Genomic DNA, 19,901 nt, shown 5'->3' with positions numbered 1-19,901 from the left:
GTCAAATAAATCATATCACATTAAAAAAAACATCTTTTTATTGTGATTTCAAGACTATCAACCAAATAACCTCCAATCTATTTGACAGACATAGATGGTTCTTTTAAAAATCCAACAAAATGTGGACACTGGTGTTTATTAATATTAACAGGAAAGAAAATCTGCTATGAAAAAAAGAAGTGACCATTCTTTATTATAAGGATATGTGCAAACATTTTAATTTCTTGTGTTTGAACAGAATTTTTATTAAAATCAGTTACAAATGCACAATGGGATCAAACAAAAGGTGTTGTGCAAAAACATGCCTTAAGGCCTGGTACAGAACAGGAAAGAAGCATCAACAGTCATATTGCACAGGTACTTTACAACAGAGACAATAAGGTGGTTAAATAAATCTGCAATGGCCATTCTGGACTTAAATTGTTAAACGTTTGTGAGTGCAATGCTGTTGTAAAAAAAAAAAAACTTGGCTTATACTTCAAATATACTACTTCACTGTAATACACAAGGTCACGAAAAAAAAAAACAACCTATAATACTAAAATGTGGAATTTGAATGCATTGTTTTGACAAATAATCTATAAAGCAATAAGAATATAAAAATAGACATTACATTCAATCAGCTTCTAAAGAATGTGATTATTCCCACTGAAGAAACAAAGAAAACCTCATGCAACAGTTCAGTTTTCTTAAATTAAATAGAAATTATATGTATGTTCTACAAGTAATATTTTACATCTGTTAAACTCAATAAAATCTATGAAGAACATTTACTGAGAAGACCCATCGATTTGTTTGCAACAGTTAAAGCTCAGCAGCTGTACCAAACAACATCTAATCACAGTTAGACACCATATGAAGAGGAGGAGAGTAAATAGTGGGCAGTCTTGTTCAAGTGTGACAAAGCAAGGCTTAATCACTTGTGTCAGTATCATTACCTTCACCATTACATATGATCGTATACGTGATTTGGAGTAGCAGTGACAGGCAGTGTTGTAAAGCAGAGGTGGCTCAGATGCACTGCATGCCATGCATTTGTTATAACTAGTGACTTCCTGGTTTGGCATCCGTATTTTTCTTCATATCCATCCATTCTTGCAAAGTTTATTCACCAATTTACCTCAGGCTTTTTGAATATGAATTGAGGAGTGCAACAGTCTCAAAAGTCTCAGTTCCTCAGGTTAAAAGCTAGCTTCCACTCTCAAGGTTGTGATAAAAGCTTTAAAGGCTTACACCTTTCTATATTCATTTCTCACATCATGTAAAAACCATTCTAAACATTGTTCTTTCCGATCTCAACCAAATGGTAGGCATTAATTTATAAACACTTATGAACAGCTTGGATTTCTATGTCCTGCTTTGTATAATACATGGTGGAGACTCTGGTGCATACAAGGATCAACAATCTATGTATACTTAGTTTTTTTGTTATTGTGGCTGTGAGAGAGGGTGATCCCTGGTAGTCTTTGAAAAAAAAAGATTTTTTTCAGAGGATCCTATTTGAAAATCTATTCAGTCATCTCAGAGCAAGCTGCTTAGTCTAAATCTGGCTAATCATTCTAATCAATCTACACCCTCCTTATATAGTGTTAACCTTACCCTTTCAGCATAATGTGTGAGGATTGCACTAAGGCGTGTTCGACATAGTCAGGGCGGAGGCATCTGCACTTCGGGGGTCCTTCACCCCAATGATGAGGTCATTGGTTCTCCGGGTGCCTTCCACCAATGAGAGAACATCTGTCCTCACAACTTTATGACCCTTGGCCTGCAGCAGTTCGACATCGTCATCTAAAAACTCAGCTGTAGGAAGAAGTGGGAGAGGGAGGGTGGGATGAGGTCAGAGAAAAAATTAACAATGAAAACTAAATGTATATCACAACAACTACCAAAATGTAGGACTCACAACTACTTCCAGGTCTTTTAACTACTTGACTTGTCATTGAGTAATGAGGAAACAAGCCACCAATCAGCCAGTTGTTCCATGTTATACAAGCCACCCAAAATGTATGTGTATGAAAATGATGGTAAATGCTTTTTGACTTTTGTCAGGAAGTCTTGATTGTCAATTGCCAGATGCTAAAAAACAGCATTTTTTCAATATTTATGAATCTGTATTAGGAGCAAGACTTGTGGGATTTAGCAACACAGTGTTTACACACAATTATTCTCCTCACAGCATAGGAAGGCAGGCCTTTTCCTGTGCCATGGTAACCATACACCTAGGGACACAAAGGTGCTTGTTGCTTATCTACTTTGCATAGTGTACACACAAAAGAAATCTGATAACGCTGGCCAAGCGCTGGTACAAGGGTGCTACTGTTTGTATTTTGTGCACAGTAGGTTTATAGCAGCAAAAGTTGCAATGTTAATGGATAAAAGAACTTACAGTCTACCAGGAGAGTGTTGGGCTGCAGCTGAGGGTGGAGCCTCCCATATGCCAAACTGTCACTCATGTTTTTGCGTGATGAGAGGACATTCATCAGGACCTGTGAGAGATTAGAATAATATGACAGGACTCTAATTGTCCCAACATGTCTTTCCATGCTGATCAATAAACAAAGTAGATAAGTAAATTCACCTGTGTGATGCCACTGAGAGCTTTCTCTCCATTGGAAGACCCAACAGCTACATATGTGCCGCATAAGCCTACAGCTGGCCTCACTGCTGTGGGCATCAGGAAGGACATGGGTCTTTTTCCAGGCTGGAGGCTGTTATGCTGCAACACCCCCCAAAAAACATGAAAACCAAGAGAAGCTCTAACAAAACTTTAAATAAGAAATCTATTCAAAATCGATTCAACAAAAAGACAAAGTGACATTACTGGGTTTGGTGATGGGCTCAGTGTTTTGTTAGGCCAGGAGAAGTCCAGGATCTGGCTATTCAAGAGTATTCCTGAAGGAGTCACTATTCCACTGCCAAATGGTTTGTTTAGTGAGCTAAAACAAAAAATGTATGTGACATGAATTTACTTTGAAAGTCTTAAATAACTCCTAGTTCAGTTAATTATGCCATACCTCATGACTGACACAATGTGGTCATCTGGGCCCATGACCATGACCTGAGCCGCTGCTGCTCCATTCTCCAAGGTGAATGGTTTAGTATAATGGTTCACAGGGAATGCTTGAGAGTCGTTGATCATCTGGCGGAGCAGGGTAGCCTGTGATTTACTAGGAAATATGAACACCAAAAAGGAAGGTTTCAATGAAACGGTCTCGTTTATTAAAAAGGATTTATGCATGTATTTATTGGTACCTTAGCATCTTGTCAACAACCTCTGAGACAGAAGGGTCATACATGGGGTCTCCTAGCTCACTAGCCAGGGCCAGAGCTATCTTTACAGCCTTAGAAAGTAACACAAAATTAACAGATTAAACATCAAATGGATTGATTCCCTTTGGCCCACCACTTGTGCTGTGCAGTAGTGAAACAATGACTGTACTACCTCTGCAATCCAGTGAAAGGTGCTGCTCCTGGGGAGCTGGCTAGTGATGTTATAACCTTCAAGGATGTTGAGGGCAGAAATCAAGGCAACGCCTGCATGTGGAGCTGGGGCAGCCATCACATGGTGTCCTTTAGAAACACCAACATATCATAAATTATTTAGAAATTAGCTCTATGGCAAAAAAAAACAAGAATAGTGGAAATGAGTATAACGATGTAATGCTGATGTAAGGGCATTTTGCTATGACAGCTATTTACCTTGATAGGTGATCTCTGCTGGCTTCTGGAGGACTGTGCTGTAGTTTCCAAAGTCATCCTTTGTGAGCACTCCCCCTTTTTCCAGCACCTATTAACATGCATATTCATTGAATTACATATTAAATTAAGCATACATTTAGAGCTGAATGGTCCTAGTTCACAGCCATTACTAATATTTCAGTTATATAAACTCACACAAATGTATAATTGAATAATACCTCACCAAAGCAAAAAGTGCCTTACTGAAAGTACAACAAGAGCTTCATGTCTGAAGGTTAAGAGCTACTGGCCAAAGAGCCTATGCAGAATTCATGGCTATTTATATAATCATAGTTGGAGATAGAAAAAAACATTCTCCCTTACTACAGCAGCCATTTCCTGGGCCAGATTTCCACTGTAGAACTCTGATATCCCTTTAACTGCAACAGCATCCAAAACAGCTGCTAAATCAGGACGTCTGGTGAACAGGCCAGAGAGGGGAGCCTGGCCATTGGGGAGGAACAAGTCCCGAAATGCCTCCGACATGTTTTGGTCCTTGACTTTAGCCAGAGCTTCAGCTGTGGACAACCAGTAAAGCCAGATGAGACCACACCTAATATTTATATGCCTTCAGCTCATGTTGTTTGGGGACAACACTGAGCATAGGGTGATAATACTGGAGGAGTATCAGTGACTTTACCCTGACATTTGCACAGTTTGTGTACATTATACTTACCTAAGTCGTGTGTAACGTTAAATCCATTTCTGGCCACATCTGCTACCATGGTAACCACATCCTTCCAAGGCATCCTAGTGAAATCAAAGCTCATGTGATATGTTTGTTTGGCTTTACAAGATTATTTTGTCAAATTGATGATTGCAACATTTTAGCCTAAATGTCCAATGCTAGATCAGGCAAGTTAGAAAATGTTCTTGACAAAGCCTCTAAACAGCTGAGGCAGCTGCATCATGATAATTACACAGCCTTAGTAATTGTAGCTCCACAGTGTGACTAAAAAAAGCATAGTCTTATCTTTTAGCAGAGCTGATGATACTTTCACTTTAAGATCTAACAGTTTAAAGCCGAACATTAAGCCAAGCACAGGCACTATAAAATGTCAGGAAATCTGATGTTGCTTGATCATTAGGCTAAGTTTAATAAAGCATTATAGCTTGTTTTCTAATGGGATTTGAAACACAACAGTTTCACAAAGTGACAGGTACAATATGAAAGAAGGATGAAATGCAGAAGATCGAGAAGACACAGCAGCAAGAGTGGCAGCTGGTTACTGCATGAGAAAAGCCTGAGTAGGAAGACTAAATGACACTGAGTTACATTACCTGCCATAGAGCTGGTGTGCCTGATGCATCCCACTGAGCATGCCCGGTACACCCACTAGCAGGCCAGACTGAAATAAAAAATATAAACATGGAGCGAAAAACACTTTGATGTTTACAATATTAGAAAAACTCTCAAATAGTATAAGAGTGAGTAATGTTTATTTTACATTAACATCAAGGTTTGTGAGCAGCATCTCCTCATGGATAGCAGATGGAGCCGTCTCTCTGAAGTCAATGACCCTTGTCTCATTCTTACGGATGTCATGCACCAACATAACTCCACCACTACATGTCAACAGAACAACAAAGGTGGGGTTTTATTCATATTCAACCAAGAATAAAGTAAAGTAAGCAATATGTTCTTGTAACTTACCCTCCTATACCAGAGGTGTGAGGATGGACAATTCCCAAACAAAGGGCAGCAACAACAGCAGCATCAACACTAGATCCCTGTTTCCCCAGAACGTCAAACCCAAGAGAAGTGCACTGAGCCACATCTGTTACCACGGCTCCCTGGTTAAAGACCTTACAAATAAAACAAGTGATCCAAGCAGAGAAGCAGAAAGAAAAGTTGTTAATACACCTTTAAAATGACACATGTGGGAGGGAATTTATTGGAGCAAGTGGAAACAGCCATAATCCTATAATTACTCATTTGACTGAAGCAATACTATTGTTTACAAAAGACTACCTGTGGGTCTCCAAAGTAGATCTGCATGATAAGAGCTACAGTGACCCCTGTGGCAAAGGTAAGACAGGCTGTGATGATGACGGTCAGTCCATCTCGCTGGCAGGCACATTCTTCTGTAAAGGGGTCTCTGGTTGTCTCCTGCAGGGATGCTAAATCATGGGTAGCCAAGTCTGAAGCTGAGGAAGGGAGACGCTGGAGACGAGCAGACTTCAGAAACAGATCTGGGTCTGGGATACAAAGCAGACGATCAAACAGGGAAGAGAAGGTCACCCACTCCAAACTCTATTAAAAACATTTAATTTAACAATTCTTACGTTAAAAAAAAACTTGTGGACTGTGCATGCATCCAATCAAATCGCACCAAATTTGACTGTTACATTCCCTGACTGACCTGTATCTTGCTCACTCAGGACATTATCATCTTCCTTGCGAGATTTCAGGGTGTTTTCCCCAGACATCACATCATCCTCTGGCAGCCTAGGGAAGCTGGTGATGCTCATATAATCCACTGGAGAGTAGGCACTCCCCAAAGTTGTCTCTGGATTGACATCTTTATCCACCACACTTCCACTTGGATATCCAGCCACAATCTCAGGGGCAGGGTTGTGCATGACTACTGTTGCTCTTGATTGAGTGACTGTATCTAATCCTATGAGTTGTGAAGGAGATAGAGCAGCATATTTAAAAATATCTGATCACAGCTGCTTCTTGTCTGGGATGGTTAACCCAATAATGTTGTCATCAGGATGAAAAATGTTTGTAATACACCTTAATGTTTGAAATCTACTTCATTGAGACCTTAAATATCTCATGATTCCTCTGCAGGGATTTGTAGTTTTCTTGCGTGTTATTACTGAAGCTGGCTCTCCTTCAGTAATATTCCTCACAGGTCAGGGCACGGGTGTGTAGCTCCGATGATGGTGCATTTTCTGCCACCTGCACAAGATAAGACAACTAGTTTCCGACGAGGAGTTTCCTTCCAGGAATGTTTACCTAATCTTTAGACTAAGCTCGTTCTCTAGTCAAACATGGATTATATGTCCTCTCTTTCTGCATACGAACGTTAAGAAAAATAAAAAAAGGTCAAACTTTTATGTTATTGTTATAAACAACACCATTAATCAAGGTTAAAAACACAAACGCAGAGCCATCCTCCGAGCTGCTATGTCTGCGTGTTTATCCGGCGCGCTGCCACTAGCTAACACATCTCCAGGATAAATCATTGTAGCCACAAATAGCTCGATGCTTAGCTAATGCTACTTACCGTTTGCGCAGAAAACGTGAAGTCAGATAAAAACCATCCCTGTCGCTGTTATTTGGAGGCTTTAAAGCAGAGCAGGTGAGGTGAATGAACCGGAGAGGAGCTCTCTGCCACCACTCCCGACAGACAGCGCGCAGCTCCGAGAAGCTAGCTTCATGTTACAGCTAGGAACAACCGGTAGGACATGTCAGGGAAACAGGAATTTAAACCCAATTCTCGGAATACACATTTGTGTGAAAATGCAAATTGGCATTATGGTTTCGTGTTACATTTGCACAGAAATATTTTGAAGCCACAAATAATCCCAAATACATGATGGTATACCAATATCAAACGCACTTCATAATAGGTTTTCAATGGGGCCTTAAAGATCCACTCAGTGCTGTGACAATCATCACATCCACTCAGCTACACTGTGTGATTCATGTAGCCATTACTGCCTTCATCATAGTCCTCCCCACTGCATAATAACCCTTGATGACCTGGATAAACAGGCCATAGCAGGGCTGAGCCTTTACTGTGTGAACAAACCTGCTCCACTTGTAAACCTCCTTTTTGTTGTTCCTCCACCTATTGAGCCGGAAGAAGATTATAAGTGTCAAGTGACACTGTGGCCTTCATGTGGGCTCTCAGAGGGACATTCTTCTACTTTTGTTTTTTCCACAGTTTCACTCGGGGCAGAAGAAATGATGGGCTGACACAGCAGGGGCCATGTTGGATGGTTCTGGTCCAGTTTTCTTTCTTTATCTGGCTACTTCTCTTTGTTTGGCTGAGAGGCCATTGACATAATGCATGGTATATTATATAATATCATATATGCCAGTATAATACAGCCAGATCAGTAAAAATGGAAGCTACTGTTATCTTTTTACATTCAGAAAGGCTAAGTAATCATGTTTTTATTTATTAATGGTCATTTTAAGATGTGTTTTTGTCTTTGGAAGATAACATTTGGTTATCTGACTTTTCTCTACTGTAGTCATGATACTTTTATGTTTTTTTGTGTGTGTGTTTTTTATTGAATGAGACAAAGTTGCTGTGGATTTGGGGCCAAGATGAATAAACAGGCTCAGTGTAACCTAATTACGATTTATTTTTAACATGCGGACTGGATAACATCTTAGACTACTGTACAATGATATTTGCTAATGTTAATGGACATGAAGAGCCAGAGGCAGCAGTTCAGATATCATCAGGACAAACTTCGATTTACTTATTCAAAATTATACAAGTATAGAAAAAAACATGGGCGTATCACTGGCCAGTGTGAGATCATGCTGTGTATGATAGCACCCCATACACAATCTGACCACAGACAGTATTTACACAGCCACACCTGTCTGTTAACATCGTGTAAGGAGGCTCACCTTTCCCGTTAACCCCTAAACATCTGGCTTTAAATATGGCCATGGTTTGACATTCAACTGATGCATTTATTGGGGTAGTTCTATTACCACACCCACTACATCCCTTACTGACCCATATATAGTTGGTCTGTATATGTGTGTGTTGTCATATTTACTTGTACACTTCTGCTACAACTTTTTAATTTCCCCAGTGTAGATTAATAAAGTTAATCTTCATCCTAATCTGATTCTTTAAATTCATATTGCATGTTTAAGGGAAACACTTTTTACGTTATTAATTTGACAGCTGACATAAAAACCACATCCATAATGACTGGTACTAAAGATCAAGCTGCCCATATGTAAATAAATTAGACACAATTAGCACCAAACTGACTAATAAACTAATATTAACATGCCTGACTTATTATCCTATTATGTAGGAATAATCAGTGCAGACACTTTCTTCTTTATTTTTCTTTGTTGAAAGATTTGTGTGCATCACCTCTAGTTAAAGTGCTTTTAGTGACTGACAGAACTAGATTGTAAAATGTGGACTGGGCTACACTAGGCCTATGGATTAGAAGCTAAAAAAAGCCATTATCATGTAACTGTATTTGTACTTCTTTACTGCACTTAAGTACATTTTTATGTATTTATACTTTACTTAAGTAAAAATAATAGTACATACTTTATACTTTTACTCCACTACATTTTGCAGCTATTATCTCTACTTTCTACTCCACTACAAATTAAAATTTGTAGTGGAGTAGAAAGTAGTAGTTACAAATACATTTATGAATATAGTTGTGTTCATACAACTGTGCTGGACTGTACTGCTGGACTGATGAGATGGTGTCACGCTGCCAGCTGTGTTTCTATAATGAGCCTCCATCATGATGCAGGTGCACTGGCTCAGTTAGCTAACTAGTTAGCTACTGTCTGCTAACACAAATCCATCCATTAATGTCTGATTAACATTAATCATAACATTCATCTACAGCAGGAATACGTAAACACAGTAAAAATGGTGAATGCCTGTTTTGTATTACCAGCCTCTCTGTTCACTTGCTAACAGCCTGCCTCATGACACACAGACCCAGTGGTGGAGGAAGTACTGAAGCTTGGTACTTAAGTGAAAGAACAAATATTGATGCATTAATGCAGAGCATGAGAGGTTTCTCCATAAATCACAGGCATGTGTGGGAACAGCTGGGAAATGTGGAGGATGTTGATTCAAAATAAATGCACTGTTTTGCCAGTGTCCCTGCAGTCAAACTCTGTAATTGTATTGGCTCAGTTTAGTTTCAAAACATCAAGTCTAAATGTTCTAAAATGTTCAGATTTCTAGAGGATAAATGTCTCCCTCTAGTGGCTGTACTCCTTCCTCTCAACAACTGACTTTAGCTGTGCTCCTGGATATAGTAACAATAATATTAATGTAACACTATTCTGCTGCTTAGTTCCCCTTCGTGCAGGTTAGGTTCAGTTTAGAATGTGCTGTCTTCCCACATGAAAATAATGACACAAGATTCAGGTGTTAACCTGAGTGTTTATTGTTGTTGTTGTTGTTATTTCTTTTTTGGCGGGTACCTGTGTGTTCTGAATGGATGCTGGAAAACCCATCCGTTGATTTTTGCATAGGTCTTGCCTGACAGTGGATGACCGTCTACTTTGGGGATGGAAAACCAGTACATCACAAAAACCATGCAGAATTAGTGAAAGGCACAATCACCATAGATAATCAGATACACCGAATTTTATATGTTTATATATTTCTTTTTTTTTTGTTTTAATGAGGGGGAGGGGTGTACTAATTGAGATGTAACATGGGTGAAACCCCAAGTGTTTTTAAGCTGCCATCATTGTAGGGCACAACATAAACCATATGAAACTCCCCAGACATTCAATGCTTTCTGTTAAAACATCCTGAACGACTTTCCTAATAGCTATATGGGGGGAAAAATACAAGCATATTCTATTGATTTTTTTTATATAATACATTTGATTTCACTTTTTTTTAATATATAATCTATTTGTCTCCTGCCTCAATCTGTCCCTGTCCACATCCGCCACACTGGATGACCACTCCCTCTCTCCCTAATTTTGGATGACTTCCACTCTTAAAACCATACTTTTCAATGATCACACACACCACATACTCAAAACACGTTTCCTTTTTTTACATGACACTGGTGAGAAAGAAAAGGAACAAAAGTGCGGAAAATGGGACAGGTTTGTAGCATCAGGTATCTGCAGTGTTTTTGAATGCACACACACACAAACACACACATGTGATATCTCATTATTATTATTTTTAACCCTGTTTTCAGTCTTTTTATACAAGGCAAATACTACTGAACCTTTGAGGCACAGTCAGTTAGAAGGATAAGCCCCTGCAGGGTGTGGAAGCCTAAGCAGAGATCACTGTGTACGTCTGTGTGCGTGCACACTCGTGCCTTCAGATACCTGAACTTAAGAAATCACCAGAAAACACCAAAATCTTTAAAACAACAAAAAAATATATTAATTAACATATTTTGAGTAAGTGTAAAGAGTAATTTTAGGATTATTGGCAGAAATGATAAATGTGATTCAGGGAAAAATAAACTTATTTAGATGATCTAAACAAGACATTTCTAAACAAATGAATCCAGAGACTCTCAATCTGTCATTGAAACACACCAGCGCAGATGTATCACTGTGTCCCTCACCAGCATTCTTTCCTGTGCTATAAGTGGACCCTCTAGGGGGCAGTGTTTGCCTATATGGCACATCAACTCTGAACCTGTTTCTATGAGAGAATATCTCAGCAAGATGAAGCCAATGTTGGGGCAAAGACGCCACTTCCGGCCCCTGAATGCTGTCTTGACTGGTTAGAAAATGAGCACAGAGGCGAGGTGAGGCAGAGAGTGGATCTCATCAGTCCCATTGGGCACAATGTTGTGGACTCAAGTCCTGAGAGGCTTTGACATCTAAAGGAGCATTATAAACTATCTTATATATTTACAAGAGACCAATATTCATGTTTTTTAGAATTAATGTGTCAGTACACCTTCTCACACACAGTCTGAATCAAAACAAAACAAAAAAAAATCACAAAAGAAAAAAAAACAAGCACACAGCACGCCGCTAAAACTTCGACTCACAAAAAATGTATGACAGTGCAAACTTACATCCATGTCTCAAATAATTTACAAACATTAGCATACACTTCAGCACCATTGTTTACTATTGTTGTTGAATACATATCAGTAAGCTAGATCTTTAAGTGGACACTGTTATAAGAGCTGGATGTGCTAACAAGAAAGAGACAAGACAGTAATGGACAAGATGTGTCGCACGTCCACGAGTATGGTGATAGTCGTTGGTTGAATGTGTTGAAGATGCTTGTTGTTGTTAAGCTTTGAGGAAACATTTGTTCCCTTTGTTTCATATGAAATCAGTGTGTTTTTATTTTATTATAAGCGATTGATGTTTTTTTTTGTTTTGTTTTGTTTTTTTTGATGTTCACACAAATAACGTAAGATCACAGCACACACTGTGTGTAGATGTGTGCCGGGTGCATTGCTTCTGTATGCAGACCACACAATTAAGAATGGTCTTGCTGTTTTTAACATCCATAGGGAGGCTTTTTATTAAATGATTTTTTTTCATTTTAAATGCCAAATGTGTACTTTTTCCTCAGCTGACAAGGAACAGTCTTTATGGTTGGATCATGCACTGAGAGATTTTAAAATAATGTTACACGACAAAATAAGCAAAAAAAAAAAAAAAACACTAGGTAACAAAACAAAATAAAGAGTTCCCACCAATACCGCTCCTCACTTACCACAACCTGTCGTACCCTGTAACCCAAAGGCAAGCCCTGCATCCGGTCACTCCCTGTCAGAAATGATTTAATAGGTGACACCTATACTTGCAAAGCCTTATATGCAAAGCAACACTCATAAAAGCTCTCAGGAAGATTCAATCACAGGCTACTCAGAGGGTTACATAACACTTGCCTATCATCATGTCCTTATACATTTATATCCATCATATATTTTACTCTTTAGTCTGTTTTGCTCGTACTCTCACCTTCATCTACTTGCTCGTATCCTTCACAAAGAAAGAGGAGAGAAATCTCACAATGCTTTGTTTCCTTCTGCTGAAACAGGTCGCTGCGTGTCCTTGCCAACCTTTCAAGTTGCTAAATCAAACTAGAGGCAAACAATCATGTGTGAGGGATTTTTCTCTTGCTCTCGTCTCACACGGTATACTCTCCCACCTCTTCTTAACAAAAATTACATTATATAATATTATGACAGCGTCTCCTTTGATACAAAGCTTTCAAGACACGATGAGTTGTTTTTTTTTTGCTGTAAAAAATTCTAAGGCTTAACTTGTCTTGCATTGTTTCCACCAGAAAAGTCTGTTCCTCTGCTGAGAGTAAAGTACATTTGGCTGTTTCAAATTATTATCTCTACGAATGGGTGAATAAATTAAAAGATTAAAATATGCCTTGAGGAAGAGGAAGAAAAAGGAGAAAACTTTTTACTAAGATATGACAGAAACTTAATAAACTCAACTTTTTTGTTGTTTTTCAGACATTATCATCACTACTTTATAACCTGGATAAATATTTTTTGTTGTTGTTTGGATACTGCAGTGAACATTAGGCATAACAAAGGTCTACACAGATCTACTCAGAGGGCTCGGTTCTAGACTCAAACTACCAGGTGGAGTAAAAACCAAAACAAATAAGCTACCGGGGAACTGGTATCTGTGAGTGTAATGTGATATAATGTGCAGAAATGAGAGCAGGTATGTGATATTTAATCATGTGTGTCTTGAGTTGACTATGCACTACTAATGCCCTCAGAGTAAACAAAGCTCCCCTGTGCTTGTTGGAGAGTTTAGTGGCAGAAGTTACGCTTGCTGGGCTGGTGAAGGAAGGTGTTTCTGGCGTGGGCTGCATGGCGTGGGACCTGCTCCCTGGTGCGGTTTTGGCGTTGGATGCGGTTGCGGGCCAGATGGCGCCGCTCGATGCGGGCTTTGCTACGTTGGACCCTGGCCACCTGGGTGACCTTAGCCAGAGCTCCGACCTGGGTAGCTGCTCCACGGCTCACCCTGGTGGGCATAGTGCTATGAGTCGCTGGGACAGCAGCTGGTTCAGCCACTCTGCTGCAAGAGGAAGGAACATAAAATGGTATTATTCTTGATGGTCATCCTCATGTTGAAAAGCAATTAAGGAATCAGAATCAGAATCAGAATCATGTTTATTGCCATGTAAGTGAAGGGGGTTCACATTACTAGGAATTTGCCTTAGTGATTGGTGCATACAAAGAACATATAATAATTAACATGCAATAAGATAAAAACTAAGATAAAATTAAGTAAATACCACCAATTAATTTTTCTCACCTAACACTGCTTGCCAGGCTGATGATGCTTTCCTCTCCCACCACAGACAGGTTGCTGTTGGAGACCATGGACAGGTTGTTCGGGGAGACGTACACAGACATGCTGGGGTGCTCTATGAGCAGGTCTTCCATCGGGCTGGCCTCTGCCGTGGCTCCCTCTGCAGTGAAACAGGGGGGAGGGGTGACAAACCAGCTCTCATCCATGCAGCCTCTCTCTGAGCCTGCCCTACTGCTACCCCCACTGCCCCCACACTCACTCCCAGACCCCGGGGACATTGACGGGGTGGAGGAGGGCGTGGACAGCCTGGCCCGTCTCGGCAGGGTCACGGGTGTAGTAGCACCCAAGTCTGATGGGCTAGTGCTGGGATGAGACAGGGGGTCTGATGGTGCTGCTGCACCCCGTGCCCGACCTTTATGTGTCCTGCGACGCTTGTGAGGTGGGTGGGAAATGGGGGCTGGGCACTCAGTTCTCATACGTGTGTCTTGATGATTTGACAGGTTACTATCTGGGAATGATTGTGTAATCAGTGGGGTTGGCGTCTCATCCGCCGCCTGCATCATGCAGTCAGATACTTCTGAGCACATGGCAGAGATGAGATCAGGGATGGGACAGCCAGAGACGGGTGTTTGAGACCGGAGGGGGATGTTGTAAAAAAAAATGATGCATATGTGGCATATTTTTCCCAAAGCCATGCGGGTCGAAGAGGGTAATTTTATAGGGATCACATACGCACGCGCACACATACCAGTGTGGGAAATGTAAGGGTATTTAAAAAAATTAGAGGAAGGGAAGAAGAGGGGGTAAGGAAACACAAAACATAAAAGAGTCACATCATTAGTTGTGTTGACCCTCTGCGCTTGTGATTATGCTTGACTCTGCTGAGTGTTTTGATGTTAGGTTTTTCGGTTGGCTTCTGAACAGGCACCAGATTTTCATACCCAGTTGTTGTCTTTGTCATGATTGGGATCATAAACAAAGTGGAAGGAGATATGCGTTCACAGATAATTAAGTGTTTACATCATTGAGGGACAACACCTTTGGCATGGCAGCTATATGGATGATCAGTAGTGCATTTGCTCCACGCCCTTTCTAACTCTTCACCCCATCATCCCCATCATTATTTCTAGTATGCTCAGTATGATAAACATGCAAGAGAGAATGCAGATACTTCTCTGCATTTAAAACACCAAGTAACAATTTTCTTTGACTCACCAGGCAGGTTGACCAGCATCCATCCCTCCTCATCAGCCTCCGTCACACAAGGGTTGGGTCCCTTCAGCTCAGCTGCCACCTGCTCTACCTCCCCAAACAACAGGTTGCTAAGTCGCTGAAACATGGCTGCTTATATTATTTAAGTGTTGATGACTTGGGTGCTTTTTGTCGTCCACGAAGATAAAGCTGTAGCTGCCTCTTTGAATTTGTATTTATGTATCACTTGATGTTCTTTTATGCTGTTTTTTGTCTGATCTTTCTCCACTTGAAGCCCCTTGTTGGATCTTGGTTTTGACAAACAGGAGTGGAGAAGCTTCTATAGTGCAAATGTAAGGTTTCACTTGGTTTGGAGCAAAGGCCTGAAGAAAGAGAGAGACAAAAACAACAGTAGGATGATTAGTTACAATAGCGCTTTACTGTCAACATGTAGTTATTGGGTTAACTTTCAACTATTTATGAAGAAAGCAAGAACTGAGGGAGGAATGAGGAATGAGAGAGGTAATGGGAAGCCGACACAAGTAATCTGTCACCATGACCAGTTAATCAGTGCAGTTTGAAAGGGTCAACCAGCTCTATCCCCAACACACACACACACACAGAAAAACCCACCACAAAACTTTAACTGGACAGCTTGACCTACATTGTGAACCACATTCATAGAGGAGCTAAACTACAGTATTTTGTGAGAATGTGAACAAATTAATCAGCAAACAACTTCCTGTTGGACAATGACAACACTCCCCTCCCCCATTTGATCTAGAGAACCAATCAGCACCATCTCAGGACAGATGGACAGGCCAGAGAGGAAGAAGAAGAAAAGGAGGAGGAGGAGGCGGCACAAACAGGCAAAGTGAGAGCATGTATGTTAAAATGCACATGAAAGACAGGTGACACTATGACAGAAGGTGCTGAGACAAAGGACAGTTGCCTGAACTTAGATTAGAATGATGATGTAATGCCAAACAGATGTTTGAACAGTCATAGCTTACAAGGCAAACATCATGTTCAAAGGAGTTATGTTTATTTAAATGTGTGAGTCCACAGGGAAGAGTGATGAAAAAGATCAGAGTACAGATTCCACAGCAAAGTACCTAACAACCTGCTGACACACTTTAACATACCCACTGAATTCCAGCTTAAACGTGTTACTCTCTTAGAGGTTTGAATTCAGATTATAACCTGTTTCAGTGTAATCAATCTCTTTAATCCAGAGATGATGCTACAGCTAAATTTCTAATTAGAGATAAAAATAACAGGGATTAGTAATAAAGAATGCCCATGGAATGAGAGGGTGAAGCAGTATGTGTGTGTGTGTGTGTGTGTGTTTGACAGGGATTTATACACAGGGCAAAGAGACATGGAAGAAGATATGCATGGATGCTTGTTGGGAAGCTGACACTTCCTGGCCTTATTTGGAGAATCACCATGGTTACCAGAAACATAAGGGGAACACACTTCAGAAGTGTAATCCTAAGGTACATACTCATAGGATTTCTGATGTCAGGTGAAATAATAGTCATTTTAATGACTGTCAAAGCATGTCTGTGTGGTTAAAATACCAAAGCCAGGCAGAAAATGGTGCAAAAAGTCAAAAGTGTGATAAGGTCTATTGTTAAAATGACACTGATAGTAGTATATTTAGTCTACAAAATAATGGCCATCATATATAGTGGGACTTTGCAAAACAGATTAGAAACTGGTGCTGCAGTGCATGCTCAATACTGAGATTGCTCCTCAGCTAACAGAAATTTAAGTCATGAGACTATGACAAATAAATTCAGCAACATTTTTGTGAGGAATTCCAAGAGCTGCTTTGCAAGAAATGGGTCAGCTAACATCCACAACACACACACAATCAACATGATCACACCTATAAAAAGCCATTTTTTAATCAGTTTAGTGATTGTAAAAGTTGATCCAGGGTAATCTACACGGTGTAAATATAGATGCTGGTACAGACACTGATAGGAGAAAGTCCCTGAATGCATGTTGTGCAACTGTTATCACCTTCACCCATTAAGGTCAAAGATACATGTAGTGTATATTATCTGAAAAGTGGTGATCAAGACAATAATAATATCAGCAGGGACGTGTGGTGTTCTTCGCAAAGTTTGCCCTTATTTTGTTTTCCTCATCCAATCAGGAAGTCAACAAAGAAAAAATAAATAACTGACATTCCACAAATTGTATTATTTTGCTGGTTTTCACTCACTTGTCCTTTTTGACAGACAAACCTAACCACATACACATACTGTCACAGATTACAGATTACATTTAAAGACATGTAATCTGTAATCTGCAGTGAAAAAGCATTTTTTTTTTAGAAATAACCCCTCCAACACTGTGGCTCTTTCTTTAGGAGGTGGGCGGAGAGGAGAGGAGAGGAGCAGGGTGGGAGGAGGGGGGGGTGTGAAATAAAAACAAGACGCACGTGACGTCAGGTGACGTCAGTGACGTTGACAGAGAGGCTCCAGCCTATTTTGCGACCGGAGGAGGAAAAAAAAAGAGGAGATCTGAACACCAAACATAGCAAAAATGTCTGATCTTATGAGCGAGCATCTGCAGCCTCCTCAGCGCTTTCTGTTTTTTAATCTCGGATTTTTAACCGTGTGGCCAAATCGATCCATATGTGGACGGTTGCTTTTAGCGATTGTTGGTTATTGTCCGGAGTTATAAGGGGGGGGGAAACAAGCTGTTCGCTCGGAGCAGCAATGTTTACAGTTGAAATACATAAAGACACCGTTTAGATATAAGAAAAACAAAAGCGCCGGCTTCGGATCGTCGACAGCCGAGAGAAGACACTGACTTTTCTGTGTAGGCTATCCAGGTTAAACATGAATTATCCGTGTAAGCTCTACAGCTGAAGGGTCAAAGCAATGACAGTTGTGGCTCAGCAGCGACACAGCACCAAAGACATCGACTGGATTGGCTGCTGGCAATACAACGAAACGGTTGTTTTAAAGAACAACGTATTACAAGTGCAGAAAATAACCTTTGCGTTAAAGGTCCGTCTGCCAGCAGCAACACACACACACACAAAAAACATCAACATCCGCCATCAGCTCCACATCAGCATTTGGTGCAGTTTGCACAACAACGACTGCTGACGTCCTATAGGATGTGAACGTATGCAGAACGGTGGTGTCATTTTCCTGAGTATGAGGCGTCGAATCGACCTAATTAAACCTCTTTTTTTATCTTGTTTGTGGAAATGTATTCATGACCTAATAATAGGTCATCACCGCATTTTAACGCACAGCAAACAGTCTGTGTAATGACTCGATGGCTGCAGACAAAGCGATGGATTTGTGTAATAAAAAGCCAACCATCTGTATGATTTATTGACACAAATATGTCGTTGATTTTTTTTTTCCTGTGCGTTAATAAAGCAGCTTTGGAGCAGGTTCGCTGCTGTAGTTTGGTAACCTCTACAGAGCTTGACACAAAACACACACAGACCGAGTATCAGAACAGAATAAAGAATATCTTACCTGCCTTTGCAGTTTTTTTTTCAAGTTGTAAACGGGATCTCACACACAGTAGAAACGACAAGTCTTAAAGCATAGCTTTAGATAGCCTTTATGTGAGGTAGTTAAAACACCATTATACAAAAATAAAAGGCTTTCTTCTTAGAAGAAGGGCTTCGTGTAAAAATGATTACACAGATGTTTTCAGATCATAACATCTGCAGCTTTTTTTTTCACCTCCTCTCCTCTAATTTTCCGCTGCAGATTTTCTTCTGTTTATTGCTGCCTCCAGCTGATCCTCGGATCAGAATGTAGAACGTACAAAACAGCTGATTGTGAGATCACAATACTCCGGGTCACGCCCATTTCCACGCCCACGTCAATCAAACCGGCCAATCAGAATATTACACCCTGCCACAAGCCGATCCTCTAGGTAACAGGGTGGGGGATGGGCAGAAAAGAGCTGTCAACCAGATGGAAATGGTGACTTCACTCAAGAGGCTGATCCGTGATCAGCTTCCACTTTCAACATCCCTGCTGTCCGAAAGCAGGGCTGGGGGGATGGTAAACTGACCCTGAGTCTGTGCTCGCATACCTCTGAGTACAGGCCCTCTACAACCAGCAGAGATGAAGATCTGTAGACGGCAAAGTGCTTCAATAATCAACCTGCTGCTTAATTAAAAAACAATTCATGTAGAGGTGGAGGAGATGTCGCAACAAATTTGTTATGTCACATCCTGAATGGACTTTAGACCAACAGCACAATCACCTCTGTGTTTTCCAATGTTACTCATGAGTTAATTATTATTATTAAATATATTAGATTGCACTCTTAGTTATTCTCCAACCAGAAGAAGACTGGGTGTCTCCAAGTGTCTTTTGCAAATCCTCTTCTCATTTACCTAAACACATGCCAGCATCATATTCAAATATTTAAATGGTCACAGTGTACAGATCAGTTTTCCTCCTTCTTCCCTGCACTGGTTGTAATGTTGCTTTAATTTCTATTTGTATACAGACCTGACCCCCCTCCCCTCAGCATTTTCAATAGGGAGGTCCTCTATGTGTTCCTCAGCCAATCATATATGCTTTTTTCTGAATGCAGCATTTAAGTAACCAATGAGATTCCTATAAGCGTTTGAACCTCCCCCTCTGGTGGTCACTTTTACATCCTGCAGCCTGTGAGGCCTTTATTACTGCAGATTGTGGAGGCTGTTTCTCAGCTCTCTAGGTGAAAGATCATCCTGTGTTGTGCTCACATTAATCTACACACAGCACTATACACAAACCCCAACAGCTCAACGTCAAGTAGAGTTTGGTGGGAACACACTGCATTATTTATAGCCTATATACCGACAAAGTCTGGCCATGGCAACAGGTTTTCTAAAGATCTTTGAGGATCTTTACTTGTCGGGACACTGGACAGGTCTCCTTGGTGGTTGGTGTACATTACGTTACCATACACTGGGCAAAGGTCGGATTATGTTATGTCCTGACTG

The 19,901-nt window shown here is 40.5% G+C and overlaps 2 protein-coding genes across 4 annotated transcripts; both read right to left on the bottom strand.

Annotated features, from left to right (window-relative positions):
• Nucleotides 1-233: 233 nt before the first annotated feature.
• ggt7 (gamma-glutamyltransferase 7) lies at nt 234-7,115 on the bottom strand. The gene is made up of 17 exons (XM_028410913.1): nt 6,975-7,115; nt 6,509-6,646; nt 6,102-6,359; nt 5,711-5,937; nt 5,393-5,544; nt 5,187-5,304; nt 5,020-5,087; nt 4,415-4,488; nt 4,063-4,256; nt 3,700-3,787; nt 3,443-3,570; nt 3,253-3,341; nt 3,015-3,167; nt 2,822-2,936; nt 2,579-2,716; nt 2,387-2,486; nt 234-1,800 (listed from the first exon to the last, which is right to left on the bottom strand). The coding sequence occupies exons 3-17, from the start codon at nt 6,319-6,321 to the stop codon at nt 1,628-1,630; spliced, it is 2,037 nt and encodes a 678-aa protein (XP_028266714.1). The 5' UTR covers nt 6,322-6,359; nt 6,509-6,646; nt 6,975-7,115; the 3' UTR covers nt 234-1,627.
• A 2,742-nt stretch (nt 7,116-9,857) lies between these two features.
• tp53inp2b (tumor protein p53 inducible nuclear protein 2b) lies at nt 9,858-18,730 on the bottom strand. Of its 3 annotated transcripts, none has more exons than XM_028409917.1 (4): nt 18,427-18,730; nt 14,936-15,294; nt 13,724-14,294; nt 9,858-13,483 (listed from the first exon to the last, which is right to left on the bottom strand). In XM_028409917.1, the coding sequence occupies exons 2-4, from the start codon at nt 15,057-15,059 to the stop codon at nt 13,216-13,218; spliced, it is 963 nt and encodes a 320-aa protein (XP_028265718.1). In that variant the 5' UTR covers nt 15,060-15,294; nt 18,427-18,730; the 3' UTR covers nt 9,858-13,215. The 3 variants fall into 3 exon arrangements, with proteins under 3 accessions (XP_028265718.1, XP_028265717.1, XP_028265719.1); XM_028409916.1 differs by having other exon boundaries at nt 13,724-14,297; nt 18,427-18,729; XM_028409918.1 differs by having other exon boundaries at nt 13,724-13,880; nt 18,427-18,724.
• Between the last annotated feature and the right edge of the window lie 1,171 nt (nt 18,731-19,901).

The sequence above is a fragment of the Parambassis ranga genome, chromosome 7, assembly GCF_900634625.1.
Source record: "Parambassis ranga chromosome 7, fParRan2.1, whole genome shotgun sequence".
Classification (NCBI taxonomy): domain Eukaryota; kingdom Metazoa; phylum Chordata; class Actinopteri; family Ambassidae; genus Parambassis; species Parambassis ranga.
This window is presented reverse-complemented; position numbering and strand designations above follow the sequence as displayed.